This window comes from Olea europaea, chromosome 3 (genome assembly GCF_002742605.1).
Source record: "Olea europaea var. sylvestris chromosome 3, O_europaea_v1, whole genome shotgun sequence".
NCBI classification, from domain to species: domain Eukaryota; kingdom Viridiplantae; phylum Streptophyta; class Magnoliopsida; order Lamiales; family Oleaceae; genus Olea; species Olea europaea.
In genome coordinates this window covers 24,892,820-24,911,152 of record NC_036239.1, presented here as the reverse complement: position 1 = coordinate 24,911,152, position 18,333 = coordinate 24,892,820, and the positions used below count along the sequence as shown (strand labels likewise).

General features: G+C 34.1%; 1 protein-coding gene across 1 annotated transcript in view; it reads left to right on the top strand.

The window, feature by feature from the left end:
- The first annotated feature begins 17,859 nt into the window (after positions 1-17,859).
- Positions 17,860-18,333, top strand: part of LOC111380406 (DNA-directed RNA polymerase V subunit 1-like) — a 10,984-nt gene continuing 10,510 nt past the window's right edge. The window contains exon 1 of the mRNA XM_023003968.1: positions 17,860-18,330. Coding sequence (XP_022859736.1) covers positions 17,860-18,330 — 471 coding nt within the window. The remainder of the gene's footprint in view (positions 18,331-18,333) is intronic.

Here is an 18,333-nt window from a genome sequence, read left to right as displayed (position 1 = left end):
ATCTTTCTTCCTACAATTTTCTGATTTCTTTTGATTATATTTTGATTTCAGAAATGATTAACATTGTTTACATGTTTATGTTGCAAGGTTCGATCAAAAGAATAATTTGCTTTCGTTCAAGAATAGAAAGGGATGAATCCATATCCATGCATTCAGATTCGGTAACTTTTATGTTTTGCTTCTCAAAGTCCATTTCGGTAAGTCAAAACCTTGTTCCAATTTTGTGAACATAAACGGTATATTTTTTGTGAATACAATATGCACATAACCGATGTATTCCCCAAGAAGTTATTAACCAAGACAGGAGAATGAAATATTTAAAGCACTATCATTTTTTATGGCTTAAATCCTCTAATAAGAAAATCTTCCCACCATAGTTCTCAATTGGGATATTTGGCCTCCTAGGGACACGTCATTGACCAAGCCATCTTGGTGGTTGTGCACCTTTAGCAGCTTTGAAGACATTGCAAATGACTAAACATGTGGTGGAGTATTGTAAGGGAGTGAGTAGCCTTGCTTCTAAGTCCTTTGTTGATCCAAATAGTTAGGTCTCAACTAAAACCAAACTTGTTAATGATTTTCTTTCCTAATACCACTACATTATCATAGAGTACAACACATGATCTTCTCTTGTCATGTACTTCATTAACTGCACTCCAATCGACCCTCTTGGCTGATTTTGCAAATTCATCGTGAAAACCAAACTCCTATCTTCATCATCAATGCTTCTATTTGAGCCATCATGCATTTTACAAAACTCTCCAATGACCTATTGGGATAGAGGAAAACCATTGTGACAGCAGAACTTTTTGTCACCATTTCCCTAGAATTCTGGATCATCCCCTCTTCACTAGATTTTCTAATCACCGGTGGATGTTGTTTCACATTTTTAAAATACTCCAATCAACAAATTTGGTGTCTTTTTCTTGCTCCTTGCACCCATCTGATAAAGAACCTCTCAACTTTGTCTCCAACTCCCTAGACAATAAATCTAATTTTTGCAAGACTCTACTTTGTCCACCCTTTACAGCCCTATCATTAAAGATTTGCCACAACTGTTGATCCAGTTGATTCAAGTACTTCAAATAAATCAACTTAATGGATGGAATGACCCCAAAACGCAACGTACGTTCCTTTGTGACAAAGTCCCATATATTTTTCCTTGAGACAGCATTAGATCTGCCTATTTTTCTCTCTACCCAAAAAAGTTTAAACAAGTACACCACTGTTCCATCACCACAAAACGCCGAAATAGGCCTAATGCATTTGCTTGCAAACTTTTCTCATAAAAAAATCTACAAACGCTTCATCAGACAATACCTTTAGCTTCTCCTTATTAGTATGAAAAGAGTATTCCTCAATCGGAAAGTCAAGTTTGCAAGAAGTCTCAATATCTTCTTCAACACTTTCAACTTCATGCAAGCTTAAATCATCTCTTAAATTGGACCGTCCCTCCGTTGAATTCAATTATTCTTCCCGCTTCTCTATAGTAACTTCTCAACCATTTCTCCATGAAGGCCAATATATATCCCGCATATAACATACAATTATACACATTTTGATACATCCATTTCAGAATCACTCGCATGATAGCATAAAGTTTAAATTTCCTAACATTCAACCACTCTTTACATAATTCTTGAGTGTAAACTTGAATTTTTTTAAGAAATCACAAAAAACTTAAAATTTATTCATCATTAACTCCAAGAAAGAGGCTCTCATGCGAGTTATTAGAGATGGGCGGGAAAGAAGAGTTGGGGTGAAACTGGAGTCTACCATGGGTATGTTGGAAATTTACTTAAACGTGCACAGTGGAAATAAAACATATTCAATTCTCATCAGGATTTATCTTTGTATTTAGATAGGAATTTTAATAAAAGTTATACCTTTTCTTATATATGCAAACTCCTCTGCGTTATCTTTGTTCCAGCAATTTGGATCTGCCTCCCACAGCTGTCCAATTGTCCAGCCTCCAATGAATTCTACACAGAGAACAGATTGCAGCCATCAGGATTTTCTCCTCTTGTGCTACCAAGAATTATGAGATTCTCTACAGATTTAAACCCTAGCCATGCATTTATATAAGCCCAAACGGGCTTGGCTTGGTCCGATCCAATATTTAATTAATCAATGTAATTAAATTCGGTCCGTAAATTAATTAATTCAATTAATTAATTTGGGCCTATAAATAACCAACCTAATTAATTAATTTATCCAACGATTGTTAAATTAATTAATTGACAAATTGCAATCTTCCAATTCTCTTTTGTGTGCGACCCATTAGGTTCCCGACCACGATATCTAACGACGTGAAATATTATTTTAATCTAATCAAAATTGATAAATTAAAACACCCTTTTAATTTATCACTAATTCACACTCGCCGTCCCAGATTGACATCTAGCAATTTATCAAGGTAACACGTGACGGAAAATGTCACGTAGTATGACAAAACCAAATTTGTTCGTTTACCATGAAACTATAATCCCTTCGTCAATATGATCCGATCAATTACGAGATATGAAAGTGTGTCAATCTCGATTATCGATCATATCTTTCATTCTACTATTAAGTCAATGTGAGTCAAAAACTCATTTTCGACTTATGAGTATACCTTGGCCAAAGATTTCGCTATTGATTTAATTGAACGAAATACATATCACAATCTCTTACTATTTAAAAGTAATGAATCCTCTATTGGTCATTCACAATCTTCATAAGGTTCTTGACATATCCGAACGATACCGTATTAATGGCCCTTGGTAGAGCAACATCCAACACCGTCAAGCATGACTGTTCTCATACAAGGCACTATGACGACCCTCAAATCAAAGGACCAATTTCACTATCGAACGTTAGAGATTAACCATTGACACTCAGATAGTTATCCATGTAGAATCTCTTAGCGGGTCTCCAATGTTTTGTTCTATAATAAAACATCTACGCGTTCATTTAAGTGTCACCACACTTTAGCTCGTGAGATCAGCTACTTACTTCACAAGTAAGAAATACCACACGTAATGGTCTATCCGTAATAACGATATCCGTATCTCGTTATTACTTACGACCATGGATTAGTCAAGATACAATCATATACAATTTGTATCTTACAATCACAACTCCTTGTGATTAACAAATCACTTAAACTTGAATCTTTGGACTCTATTATTTAATGTTATTTATTAGATTATTAATTTAAATAAATAATAGATCTTGCCAAAAATAAATGCATTAAACATATTAAAAGTTTTTCAACCTAAATCGATTTGATTTAGGGCATAACACTTACAAAATTTCACTTGCACTAGATCCAATCTCTTATGTATCTAATACCATAATCGTCCACATGACGATCATGTTTCTGTTGTGACAACGGTTTTGTCAATAGATTTGCAATATTGTCATCTGCGGGAACTCGCTCTAGCTTTATATCATTTCTTTGTATAATCTCCCTGATGAGATGATATCGTCTTAGTACATGTTTGGATCATTGATGAGACCTCAATTCCTTCGCTTGTGGGATGGCTCCATTGTTATCACAATACAAAGGTATGTGATCAACAATGCTAAGAACGACTCACAGTTCATTAATGAACTTCTTGATCCAGACAGTTTCCTTCGCTGCTTCAGAAGCAGCAATGTACTCAGCTTCTGTTGTTGAATTAGCGGTTGTCTCCTATTTGGAACTTTTTCAACTAACTGCTCCATTGTTGAGAGTAAACATATAACTAGATTGAGACTTGCTATCATCCTTATCCGATTGAAAGCTAGCATCAGTATACCCATAAACCTTTTGTTTATCTCCTCCATATATCAAGAACACATCTTTAGTCCTTCTCAAGTACTTAAGAATGTTCTTGACCGCTATCAATGTTTCTCACTAGGGTTTGCTTGAAACCTACTCGTAACACTTAGAGCATATGAAACATCTGGTCTAGTACATAACATCGCATACATGATAGATCCTATCGCCAAAGTATAAGGAATCTTATCCATGCAATTTCTTTCATCATGTGTTTTAGGACACATATCTTTTGAGAGGTAAATCTCATGTGACATAGGACACAAACCTCTCTTGGACTCTTCCATGTTAAATCTTCTCAAGATTTTATCTATGTACGAAAATTGTGATAAGGCAATAAATCTTTTAGATCTATCTCTATAGATCTTGATTCCTAAGATATACGCTGCTTCTCCCATATCTTTCATAGAGAAATTATTTGACAATCATAATTTTATCTATTGAAGCATTGAGATGTCGTTTCCTATTAATAATATGTCATCGATACATAATAATATTAGGAATACGACCGCTCTCCCACTTGTCTTCTTGCAAGCACACGGTTCATCTTTATTTTTTATAAAATCAAACATTTTGATTGTCTCATCAAAATAAAGATTCCAACTCCTAGAAGCTTGCTTTAATCCATAAATGGATCGATTTATTTTACATACCTTGTTGGCTTCTTTGGATTTAAAACCTTCAGGCTGTGTCATGTACACCTCCTCTTGCAAGTTTCTATTAAGGAAAGCAGTTTTGACATCGATTTGTCATATCTCATAGTCATGGTATGTAGCTATTGCAAACAAAATTCGAATGGACTTCAGCATGGCTAAAGGTAAAAAAGTTTTATCAAAGTCAACACCTTGTCTTTGTGTGTAACCTTTTACTACTAGCCTTGCTTTTTATATACGAACGTTTCCATCCACATTGACATTTTTCTTGTAAACCCATTTACAACCTATCGGTTTTATCTCATCTGGAAGGTCAACCAAGGTCCAAACTTTGTTCTCATATATTGAGTTCATTTCATATTCCATGGCCTCTTGCCATCTTTTCAAGTCAACACTTGACTTTGTTTCTGCGTAATTTGTAGGTTTATCATCCTCAACTAATAATACTTGATTAGTAATAGTGAATTCGTACCTTCTGGGAGTTCGAATGATCCTACTTAATTTACGCTGAGCTGGAGTGTACTTAGGAGTCTCTACATCCTAATCAAGAGTCTGTCCATTAGCAAGTGTGGGATCAGACTCAAGTTCATCTAATTGGTCAACAGTATTTGTGGATTATTGAACTTCTTCAAGTTCTACCTTGCTCCCACTACCCTCTCCTAGAATAAACTCTTTCTCTAGGAATATGACATGTCTTGAGATGAAAACCTTCTCAACGGGATTATAAAACTGATATGCAATTGTCTCTTTTGGATATCCTACAAATACACATTTATCAGATTTAGCCTCAAGCTCATCTAATTCATTTCGCTTTACATAAGTGTCACAGTCCCAAACTTTCATGGGACACGATTAAGTGTGTAGCACACCACAATTTGTGCATGACCCCAAAATAATTTTGGGATGTTTGCATGGCTCATCATCGATCGCACCATGTCTAACAATGTACGATTCCTCCTTTAGATGTACCATTATGTTGCGATGTATATGACGGAGTCCACTACGAGAGAATCACATTCTCTTTTAGATAATCTAAAAATTTTCCCTTTAAATATTATCCACCTCGATCTGATCTTAGCGTGAGAATATTTTTATTGATTTGTTTCTCTACTTCAAATTTGAATTCCTTGAACTTTTCAAGTGCTTCATGCTTGAATTTCATCAGATATACATAACCATATCTAGAATGATCATCAGTAAATGTGATGAAGTAAGAGAAACCACCTCTACCGGTAATTGACATGGGTCCACATACATTAGTATATATTAGTCCCAATAGTTTTGCAGCCCTTTCTCTTTTTCTAGTAAAAGGGAATTTGGTCATTTTGCCTAATAGGCATGACTCGCATTTGTCAAATGATTCAAAATCGGTTGACCCCAAGTATCCATCTTTATGTAACTTGAAAAGACATTTGTCGTTAATATGACTCAGTCTGCAATGCCAGAGATAGGTATTATTTAGATTATCACTTTTATGCTTTTTATTTTCTATACTCATAATAGATGACTCAGTATCAAGAATATAAATTCCATTTTACCACACACTACAACCATAAAAGATCTCATCTTTATAAAACGAACAACGATTGTTCTTAACATTAATTGAAAAACCATTCATGTCCAAACACGAAATAGAAATAATGTTTTTAGTAATGGTGGGAACAAAATAGCAATTTTTAATTCTAATACTAAGCCTGAAGGCAGTGGTAAGAAGTATGTCCCTACAGTTAATGCAGTAACTCTTGCTCCATTCCCCACGCGCAGGTCAACTTCGTTTTTTTTGCAATGGTCTACTTCTCTTTATTCCCTACATATTTATACAAATATGAAATCCACATCCGGTATCTAATACCCAAGAAGTTAATGAAGTAGACATATTAACCTCAATAACAAAAATACCTGAAGTAGAAGCTTCAGAAGACTTATTTCTCCTCAAGCTAGCGAGGTAAGCCTTGCAGTTCCTCTTCCAATGACCTTTGACTCCACAGTGATAGGACGGGTCCTCAGATTTGGTATTGTCCTTGCTTGCTTTGACTGTTTTGTTATTGTCTTTAGCCTTTTTAGATATTTTCTTAAAACTTCCTTTGATTTTCCTTTTAGTGCCCTTGGGGGATTGAATGGCTAAGACATGCCTAGTTCTAAACTTGACATTGGGCTTCACAGTTTTAAGCATATTAAGCAACTCAAGGAATGTGCATTTGATCTTATTCATATTGAAGTTCATAATAAACTACGAAAAACTATCTGACAGAGATTGTAGAACCAAGTCAATACTTAGTTCATGATCTATGATAAAACCCAATTGAGCCAATTTCTCAATGAAACCAATCATTTTCAGCACATGAGCATTGACTGAACATCCCTCCATCATTTTGCACCGGTACAGTTGTTTGGAGGTCTCATACCTCTCCATACGAGATTGTTCATCATACAACTCCTTGAAATGAAAAATCATAGTGTAAGCATCCATACTCTCATGTTGCTTCTGCAACTCAGGTGACATAGCTATAAGCATCACACATGCTGCACTGTTATCGTCATCACTGTGTTTGTTGTAAGCTACCACCTCTTCCTCAGTGAAGTTTTGTTTGATGAGTTTTGGATTCTAGTAATGCAAGAAGAATTAAATCAATTTGAAAGAAATCATGTCTGAGATTTCGTCACTAGACCAAACCATCAAATCGTTATTGGTACCAAATGGATTTTTACAAACAAGAAAGGTGAAAACGGAATTATTGTTCGCAACAAAGCTAGATTAGTAGCTCAATGTTACAATCAAGAAAAATGTATTGATTTTGAAGAAACATTTGCACCTGTAGCAAGACTAGAATCCATTCCCATGCTTCCTGCATTTGCGTGTTTTAAAAATTTTACACTTCATCAAATGGATGTTAAAAGTGCATTCTTAAATGGATTTATTCAAGAAGAAGTATTTCTTGAGCAATCTCCTGGTTTTAAAGATCACAAGTACCCGGATCATGTTTTTAAGCTAAGAAAAACTCTTTACAGTTTAAAACAAGCTCCAAGAGCTTGGTACGAACGATTGAGCAAATTTTTTCTTTCAAACGATTTTTCGATTGGAAAAGCGAATACTACACTCTTTGTGAAAACACATAAGGAGAATTTGTTTATTGTTCAAATTTATGTTGACGATATTATTTTCGACGCAATAAATACTCGTCTTTGGGAAGAATTTTCGAATTGTATGAGTAAAGAATTTGAAATGAGAATGATGGTGAATTAAAATTCTTTCTTAGTCTTCAAGTTAAACAAACAAAAGAAGGAATCTTCTTAAATCAAAATAAATACATATTAGACATACTTAAGAAGTTTGATATGCATGACATCAAACCTATGAACAGACCAGTGTGCATGTCCCAAAAATTTGACAAAGATGAGCAAGGCACATCCATGGACATCACTAAATATCAAGGTATGACCGGCTCCCTTCTTTACTTGACTGCCAGTAGACCCGATATTATGTTTACTATTTGCTTATGTGCTCGATTTCAATCAAATCCTAAGGAATCTCACTTACGTGCTGTAAAAAGATTTTTTTTGATATTTAAGTGGAAGTAGAACCTTAGGACTTTGGTATCTCAAAGGTGCACATATTGATTTAATTAGTTATTCAAATGCCAATTGGGCCGGATGTAGTGTTGATCGTAAAAGCACTAGTGTAAATTGTCACTTTCTAGACTTTGCACTTGTGTCTTGGTCTAGCAAGAAAATGAGTTTTCAACTCATATTGACTTAATAGTAGAATGAAAGATATGATCGATAATCGAGATTGACACACTTCCATATCTCGTAATTGATTGGATCATATTGATGAGGGGATTATAGTTTCATGGTAAACGAACAGGTTTGGTTTTGTCATACCACATGACATTTTCCGTCACATGTGTTGCCCTGATATATTGCTAGATGTCAATCTGGGACGGCGAGTGTGAATTTGTGATAAATTAAAAGGGTGTTTAATTTATCAGTTTTGATTAGATTAAAATAATATTTCACGTCGTTAGGCATCGTGGTCAGGAACCTGATAGGTCGCACACAAAAGAGAATTGAAAGATTGCAAATTGTCAATTAATTAATTTAACAATCGCTGGATAAATTAATTAATTTGATTGGTTATTTATAGCCTCGAATTAATTAATTGGATTAATTAATTCACGGACCGAATTTAATTAAATGGATTAATTAAATACTGGACCGGACCAGGCATAGCCTGTTCGGGCTTATATAAATACATGGCTAGGGTTTTACATCCATAGAGTTTTCATAATTCTTGCTAGCACAAGAGGAGAAACCCTAACAGTTGCAGTCTATTCTCTGTGTGGATTTCATTAGAGGCTGGACAATTGGACAGCTGTGGGAGACAGATTCAAATTGCTGGAACAAAGATAACGCTAATGAGTTTGCAAATTCAAGAGAAGGTATAATTCTCATCACAGTTCTTATCTAAATACAAAGATGAATCCTGGTGGGAATTGAAATTATTTTTATTTCCACTATGCATGTTTAAGTAAATTTCGAACAGTGGTATCAGAGCTAACTTTGTATTTGTTAGGAATTGATTTACATGTTGATTAAATTAAAAGTTGATTTAATCATGTTTATTCTTGAATCTGGTAATTATAGTGTTTAATTTTATTTTTCCAAAATCTGATTTTGGAAAACAAAAAAAAAAATTTTTTGATCGAGTGGTGGCAGCGGCGGTGGCAGAGCGCCACTGCTGCACGCACAGCAATGCCCTGATGTCGGGTAGCGCCGGTAAATAAAAAAAAATTAGGGTTTCACAGGGGAAGGCTGGAAGCAGGGGCTTCCATTGCAATTAGTGCAATTGCAAGCCCCCATCTGTAATTTCAGTTGGGGTCATTTTGAAAATTTTAAATTCAGGGCCTGTCATGTAATTTACAAAATTGAGGGAATTGTGTTTTAATTTCGAGTTGGGTCAAATTGCAAATTTTGAAAATGGTTTTAAATTTGAATTCAAAATGATTTTTGAAATTATGATTTTATTGGATTTAACCCATGTTTCTAATTAGGCCCAAAATTTAATGATATATTTAAAATTTGACGACTTTTATATTTTTGTTAAAATTAGATTTTAATTTAAATATTTAATTTTGACCCTAAATTGGATTTTTATTTTATTTGGGAGTTTTGTCCTAAATTAAAATATTAATTCAATTTTATTAGAGTTGGACTCTAATATTATGTTAATTAAAATTTGATTTCAATTAATACTTCCCCAATGCAAATTAATATTTAGAGTAGGACTCTAATTCGAGATTTAGTTAAAATTTGATTTTAATTAAATCGGCCCGCCAATTAAGTTAATTAATTATTTAATTATTTCGATTCAAAATTTTAAATTAGTTTTGATGACTATAATTGCTAGATTTATGAGACATTGCATATAATATTAGATATTATATATAGGAAATATTTATATGATGAATGTTTAATTATGGATGATTATAGACTCGACCGTATGGATGTGTTGAATGTTTGATTTACTTCTTGTTATTTTATGGGCCTGCGAGCCTTTAATTGTTTTGGACCTGCGATTCCGTTATTATTATTATTGTTGTTATGGGCCTGCGAGCTTTTTATTATATTGGACTTGCGAGTCCGTTGTTATTATTATTATTATGGGCCTGCGAGTCCGATTTTTTTAGGCCTGCATGCCAACTAGTATAGGATACATGTTGCAGCTTGACTAATTGAAGGCACAAGGAGAGGTGGAAACCATGGATATGGCGCATTGATGTTGATTCAATGTTGTGCCCCTTAGGAATTGACCAACTAGTCTTCCCTTTAATTCGGGAAAACTAAATAGAACAAGTCCATAATCATTCATACTATTATTTATATATATTTATTCGCATAGTTGATGTGTATGTGTGTGTGTGTGTGTGTATAATTACTTGATGAGACCATTGCATGTTAAATCCCTCGTTAAAATATTAAGTACGTATTATCTGCCTTCCATCATTATAGTGAAAAACGAGAATCCTAAATCGACCTTAGCTTGTTGAGTACACTCAAGGCTGGTCTATTAGGGATATGTTTGACACTATGAAATATTTGAAATTTCTGAATGATGGGTTTGACCTAACTAAAATTTATCTTTTGTTGAGTACACTCAAGGAGATAAGTTTTAAAGGCATGTTAAACTAACACATAAGATGTGTGAAGACAAAAGAGTTGTAAGTTTAATGATCTGGGAGTTGTATGGAGATACAATTGATAATAATATCTATCCAAATGTTTTATTAAGATTTGTTAAATACACTCAAAATCTTGATACAACGAATAGGATTACAGCCCATTGGGAATCAAATGTGGATTCAAATAATTCATGTATGAGGGTCATGAATTTATTTTAAACAGTAGGAGCATGTTTAATTAAAGTCTATATTGAATTTGTGCATATGCATTATAATACATATTAATTCTATATTTTTCGTCATTTACAGTTTTTGAATCATGAGTAATCATATGAATTTGAGAGGCATACTGGATCTCAACAAACTGACCGAACCAAATTTTCTCAATTGGCACCGCAATTTGAGAATCATTCTCAAGCATGAGAAAATTGGGTATGTCCTTGAGCAGCCCTTTCCAGAGGTGCCTACTGAAAATTCCACTCAAGAAGAGATGGCTGCTCACAACAAACACAGTGATGACGATAACATTACATCATGTGTGATGCTTGCAGCTATGTCACCTGAGTTGCAGAAGCAACATGAGGGTATGGATACTTACACTATGAATTTTCATCTCAAGGAGTTGTATAATGAACAATCTCGTGTGGAGAGGTATGAGACCTCTAAACAACTATACTGGTGCAAAATGGCAGAGGGATCTTCAGTCAGTGCTCATGTGCTCAAGATGATTGGTTTCATTTAGAAACTGGATTCATTGGGTTTTATTATGGATCATGAACTAAGTATTGACTTAGATCTGCAATCTCTGCTAGATAGTTATTCACAGTTCATTATGAATTTCAATATGAATAAGATCGAATGCACACTCCCTGAGTTGCTTAATATGCTTAAAACTGTGGAGCCCAATGTCAAGGCTAGTACTGGGCATGTTTTAGCTATTCATTCCTTCAAGCGCACTAAGAGGAAAATCAGAGGAATTTTTAAGAAAACATCCAAAAAGGCTAAGGGCAATAACAAACCAGTTAAAGCAGGCAAGGACAATTCCAAATCTGATGACCCATGCTATCACTGTGGAGTGAAAGGTCATTGGAAGAGAAACTGCAAGACTTACATCGCTAGCTTAAAGGGAAAGAAGTCTTCTGGAGCTTCTACTTCAGGTATTTTTGTTATCGAGAGTAATATGTCTACTTCATTAGCTTCTTGGGTATTAGATACCGGATGTGGATCTCATGTTTGTATAAATATGTAGGGACTAAAGAGAACAGAAAAGAGAAGTTGACTTGCATGTGGAAAATGAAGCAAGAGTTGCTGCATTAGCTATAGAGACATACTTCCTACCACTGCCTTCGGGCTTAGTATTAGAATTAGAAAATTTCTATTTTGTTCCCTCCATTACTAAAAACATTATTTCTATTTTGTGCTTCGATATGAATGGTTTTTCAATTAATGTTAAGAACAATCGTTGTTCGTTTTATAAAGATGAGATCTTTTATGGTTGTGGTGTGTTGCAAAATAGAATTTATATTTTTGATACTGAGTTATCTATTATGAGTATAGAAAATAAAAGGCATAAAAGTGATACTCTAAATAATACATACCTTTGGCATTGCAGACTGGGTCATATTAATGACAAACGCATTTCCAAGTTACATAAAGATGGATACTTGGGGTCAACTGATTTTGAATCATTTGACAAATGCGAGTCGTGTCTATTAGGCAAAATGACCAAGTTTCCTTTTACTGGAAAAGGAGAAAAAACCACAGAACAGCTGGGGGTAATACATACTGATGTATGTGGACCCATGTCAGTCACCGCCAGAGGTGGTTTCTCTTACTTCATCACATTCACTGATGATCATTCTAGATAAGGTTATGTGTATCTGATGAAATTCAAGCATGAAGCACTTGAAAAGTTCAAAGAATTCAAACTTGAAATAGAGAAACAAACTGGTAAAAATATTCTCACGCTGAGATCCGATCGAGGTGGAGAATATTTAAAGAGAGAATTTTTAGATTATCTAAAAGAGAATGAAATTCTCTCGCAGTGGACTCCGCCATATACACCGCAACATAATGGTGTATCTGAACAGAGGAATCGCATATTGTTAGACATGGTGCGATCGATGATGAGCCATGCAAACATCCCAAAATCATTTTGGGGTCATGCACTAATTGCGGCGTGCTACACACTTAATCATGTCCCATCTAAATCGGTCGACAAAACTCCATACGAGCTATGGAGAAGAAAAAGACTAAACTTATCTCACATGAAAGTCTGGGGCTGTGACGCTTATGTAAAGCGAAATGAATCAGATAAGCTTGAGGCTAAATTTGATAAATGTGTATTTGTGAGATATCCAAAAGAGACAATTGGATATCAGTTTTATAATCCCGTTGAGAAAAAGGTGTTAATCTCAAGACATGTCATATTCCTAGAAAAATAGTTTATTCTAGGAAAGGGTAGTGAGAGCAAAATAGCTGTTGATCAATTAGATAAACCTGAGTCTGATCCCACACCTGTTGACGGACAGACTCTTGATCAGGATGTGGAGAACCCTGAGTACACTCCAGCTCAGGGTAGATCAAGTAGGATCATTTGACCTCCCAAAATGTACGAATTCACGATTACTAATCAAGTATTATTAGTCGAGGAAGATGAACCTATGAATTACACAGAAGCGAAGTCAAGTGTCGACTCGAAGAGATGGCAAGAAACCATGGAATCCGAAATGAACTCAATGTATGAGAACAAGGTTTGGACCTTGGTCAACCTTCCAGGTGGGATAAAATCGATAGGTTGTAAATGGATGTACAAGAAAAAGGTCGATGTGGATGGAAACGTCCATACATACAAAGCAAGGCTAGTAGCAAAATGTTACATACAAAGGCAAGACGTTGACTTTGAAGAAACTTTTTTCGCCTGTAGCCATGCTAAAGTCCATTCGGATTTTGCTTGCAATAGCTGCATACCATGATTATGAGATATGACAAATGGATATCAAAACTGTTTTCCTTAATGAAAACTTACAAGAGGAGGTGTACATGACACAACTTAAAGGTTTTGAATCCAAAGGAGCCAACAAAGTATATAAGCTAAATCAATTCATTTATGGATTAAAGCAAGCCTCAAGGAGTTGGAATCTTCATTTTGATGAGACAATCAAAAGGTTTTATTTTATCAAAAATGAAGATGAACCGTGTGTTTACAAGAAGACAAGTGGGAACGTGGTCATATTCCTAATATTATATGTCGATAACATATTATTAATGGGAAATGACATCCCAATTCTTCAATCGGTAAAATTATGGTTGTCAAAGAATTTCTCCATGAAAGATATGAGAGAAGTAGCGTATATCTTAGGAATCAAAATCTATAGAGATAGATCTAAAAGATTACTAGGCTTATCCCAATTTTCGTATATAGATAAATTCTTGAGAAGATTTAATATGGAGGAGTCTAAGAGAGGTTTATGTCCCATTTCACATGAGATTTACCTCTCAAAAGACATGTGTCCTAAAACACATGACGAAAGAAATCGCATGGATAAGATTCCTTATGCTTCGGCTATAGGATCTATCATGTAGTGATGCTACGTACGAGATCACATGTTTCATATGCTATAATTGTTACGAGCAGGTTTTAAGCAAACCTTGGTGAGAAACACTTGATAACGGTTAAGAACATTCTTAAGCACTTGAGAAGGACTAAAGATGTGTTCTTGATCTATGAAGGAAATGAACTAAAAATTAATGGGTATACTGATGCCAACTTTCAAACTGACAAAGATGATAGCAAGTCTCAATCAGGGTATACGTTTACTCACAACAATGAAGCAGTTAGTTGGAAAAGTTCCAAATAGGAGACAACCGCTGATTCAACAACAGAAGCCGAGTACATTGCTGCTTCTGAAACAGCGAAGGAAACTGTCTGGATCAAGAAATTCATTAATGAACTGGGAGTCGTTTCTAGCATTGTTGATCCCATACTTTTGTATTGTGATAATAATCAAGCCATCGCACAAGCGAAGGAATCGAGGTCTCATAAACGATCCAAACATGTGCTAAAACGATATCATCTCATCAGGGAGATTATACAAAGAAATTACGTAACGATAGACCGAGTTCCCATAGATGAAAATATTGTAGATCCATTGACAAAGCCGTTGTCACAACAGAAATATGATCGTCATGTGGATGCTTATGGTATTAGATACATGAGTGATTAGATCTAGTGCAAGTGGGAGGTTGTAAGTGTTATACCCTAAATCCAATCGATTTAGGTTGTAAACACTTTTAATATGTTTAATGTATTTAATTATGACAAGATCTATTATTTATTTAAATTAATTTTCCGATAAATAATATTAAATAATAGAGTCTGAAAATTCAAGTTTAAGTGATTTGTTAATCACAAAGAGTTGTGATTATGATATACAAATTACGTATGATTGGATCTTGAATAATCTGTGGTCGTAATTAATAACGAGATACGAATATCATTACTACAGATAGATCATCACGTGTGGCATTTTTTACTTGTGAAGTAAGTAGCTGATCTCACAAGTTAAAGTGTGGTGACACTTAAATGAATACGTGGATGTTTTGTTATAGAACAAAATATTGGAGACCTGCGAAGAGATTCTACATAGATAACTATCTAAGTGTCAGTGGTTAATCTCTAATGTTCGGTAGTGGAATTGGTCCTATGGCTTGAGGTCATCATAGTGCCTTGTATAAGGATAGTCATGCTTTGACGGTGTTGGATGTTGCTCTACCAAGAGCCGCTAATACGACATCGTTCGGGTATGTTAACAACCATATGAAGGTTGTGAGTGATCAATAGAGAATTCGTCACTATTAGATAGTAAGAGGTCGTGATCTGCATTTCGTTCAATTAAGTTAATAACGAAATCGTTGGCCAAGTTATACACATAAGTCGAAAAGAAGTTTTCGACTCATATTGACTCATAACTGGTACGTTGAAACTCGCAAGCAAATCCTCAGTAATATTGGTAAAATTTAAGGATGCACTAATTCGAAGCATTGTTTATTACACAATTTAAAGCAATTAGCCATTTATTTTATATTTTGGTTTTATTACTATGTGGTGTATACAATTGATATAGCATTCTTAGTGACGTTGTTACTCTTATGGTATATTAAAAAAAATGAAAGATAAAAAAATAAGTATGTTGAAGTTTTTAATAAATAACGATTGATTTAGGACTTTTTGGAACGTTGACTGGTGGACTGCTAGGAAAATCTTCATTTGCTATTTAAAAAGTGAATTGCAAAAATTCAAGATAAGTAAATACTTTATTGTCTTAATGTGTACGTTACATTATTAAATGTATAAGTGATTACTTAAATTGTTTTTAGGTGAACATAATATTTTATTTTTTATGTCATTAATTTTTCTCATGACAAATTTATGCATGTCAATGCATCCATAAGAATGCATGAAGTTTCATGAAATAAAAAATAAAAATAAAAATAAATTTAATATTAATGTGGCAATGAATATTTTAAAAAGATATGTCTCAAATATTTTTTTCGAGGAGGTGTATATTATTATCTGAAAGATTTGAGTAGGAAATGGCGTGTGGAAGACTTGCTACCCGACCAATATTGAATATTGATGGTGAATGTTTAATGTTTAATATTAACATCTTTACGTTACAAACAGTAGATTAAACGAATTCCAAATAATAATGGTTCACTGCATTCTAATTGGCTAGATGATACATTAAGTGAATCCACAATATCAATGTTAAATATTTAAAGAAATGAAAGAAAATGAAATACAGATTGAGAAAATTTATTTATTTTAAAGTAATACATATGTATATCATAAGTATACATCATATGTATGTTTGTTTACTGAGTGTTAGTTCATTGCATATTATTCCCTTCTATTTTTCAGATGACGCATGCAAGATTATTAGAGTCGACTACTTGTGATGAGACATACTTAATTACTACTAACACATTAAAATTTGACTTCGTTTTGAAATTAAAAAAAAAACATTTAATTTAATTCTCTTATGCCTGTATTAAGTACAAAAAATTCTAAGAATTCTTCAAAAGAAAGTAATAAATCTTTATTAGTTTAAAGAAAAGTTTAATCATTATTCTGCATTTATGTTTTGAAGAGAATTAAATGATAATACTTTTAAGTCTAGAGTATCTATTTTAGCCCCTGTTTAACAACCATTAATGGAGAAAACAAAGTTTTGAATAGAATTTTTTTGAGAGAATACTGCGTGTCTAAAAAGTAGGAGAAGTTTTTGATTTATGTGTAAAATATTTTATTGTGTGAATGTGATTGAAAATGAGTATGTAGAAAAAAGAATATGAAAATAATGATTGTCAAACAAGAGATTAGGGTGTTACAATCTCGGTGGATGACAAAGGTCCCATAGGCATTGGAAGGCACGCATGTCGTTGTCAGTAAGCTTATATGATCACTGTAATAAGATTTATGCCAAAAAATTAAAATGATAAATATTTTGAGATAATTAGACATTAATGTATGAATTTCGAGGATGACTCCATAAAGAGAAAATTATTGTCAATCGTATACATGTTCATGTGTACTGTTACTTGTTGAATATTCGCTCAAATATTTTTGCATTGTAGGTGTGACCATATACTAGAAATTGGTGTCAACTCTCCTAAGATGGGAAGATGGAATATTGAGTGTTTGACCGTGGTTCGACGTGTCTATCATTTGAAAAACTTAAAAATGTAATAAATGATTCTTTTGTAATTATTTAACTTCTAGAAATGATTTATTAAAAATTGTAATGTTAATTTCCGATGTCTTTCTTAAATAAACAACTATATTTCTTTTATCAGATAGAGTTAATTTAATATTAATAAAATAATGTTAAAAATGTTTATTATTTTAAATAATCTATTCTAAAATAAGATAAAAATTTCATGTCAAACACCTATGTTGTTCATAGTTATACAATATTATTAACTATTTGAAAGTCACTTCAAGAGCGGAATCATAGCGGTTTGATATATTCTTATAGAATCCTTTTACTTGGATTTTATCAAAACATACCAATGAAGTTAGTTAGGAAATAATTTGAACAGTCAACCCTTCACAGCCCCCAACGGTCAGAACACCATAACCCCTGTATATAACCAATCTCCCCACCGAGTTTCAGAATTACTATAAAATTCTCTCAGACTCATTCTCTCTCTTGTTCGTAAGATGGTGATGAATAAGGAAAGTGACGCCGTGATGAAGAAGAAAACGCTGGGTAGAAGGAAGATTGATATGAAGAAAATAGAGAGGTTGAGCAACCGGCAGGTGACTTTTTCCAAACGCCGAGTTGGACTTTTCAAGAAAGCGAGGGAACTTTGTGTTCTGACTGGCGCTGAAATCGCTATTATTGTACAATCGGTAGCCGGCAAACGTTTCTATGCTTTTGGGCACAACAACGTGGATTCCGTAATCGATCGTTTTGAGAACGGAAGTCCTGTTGGTTCTGTGGAAAACTCTGGAAAAACACCAGACCATGGAAAGGATTATTCTGGGATTTGTAAGGAGTCGGTGGCGGAGAACAGGGTGATTGACGGTGGCAGGTTCTGGTGGGCTGAGAAGGTGGACGGACTTGAACTGGAGGAACTTGAGAGGTACAATGCGGCATTGGAGGAATTGATGAAGAATTTGAACAAGAAAGCA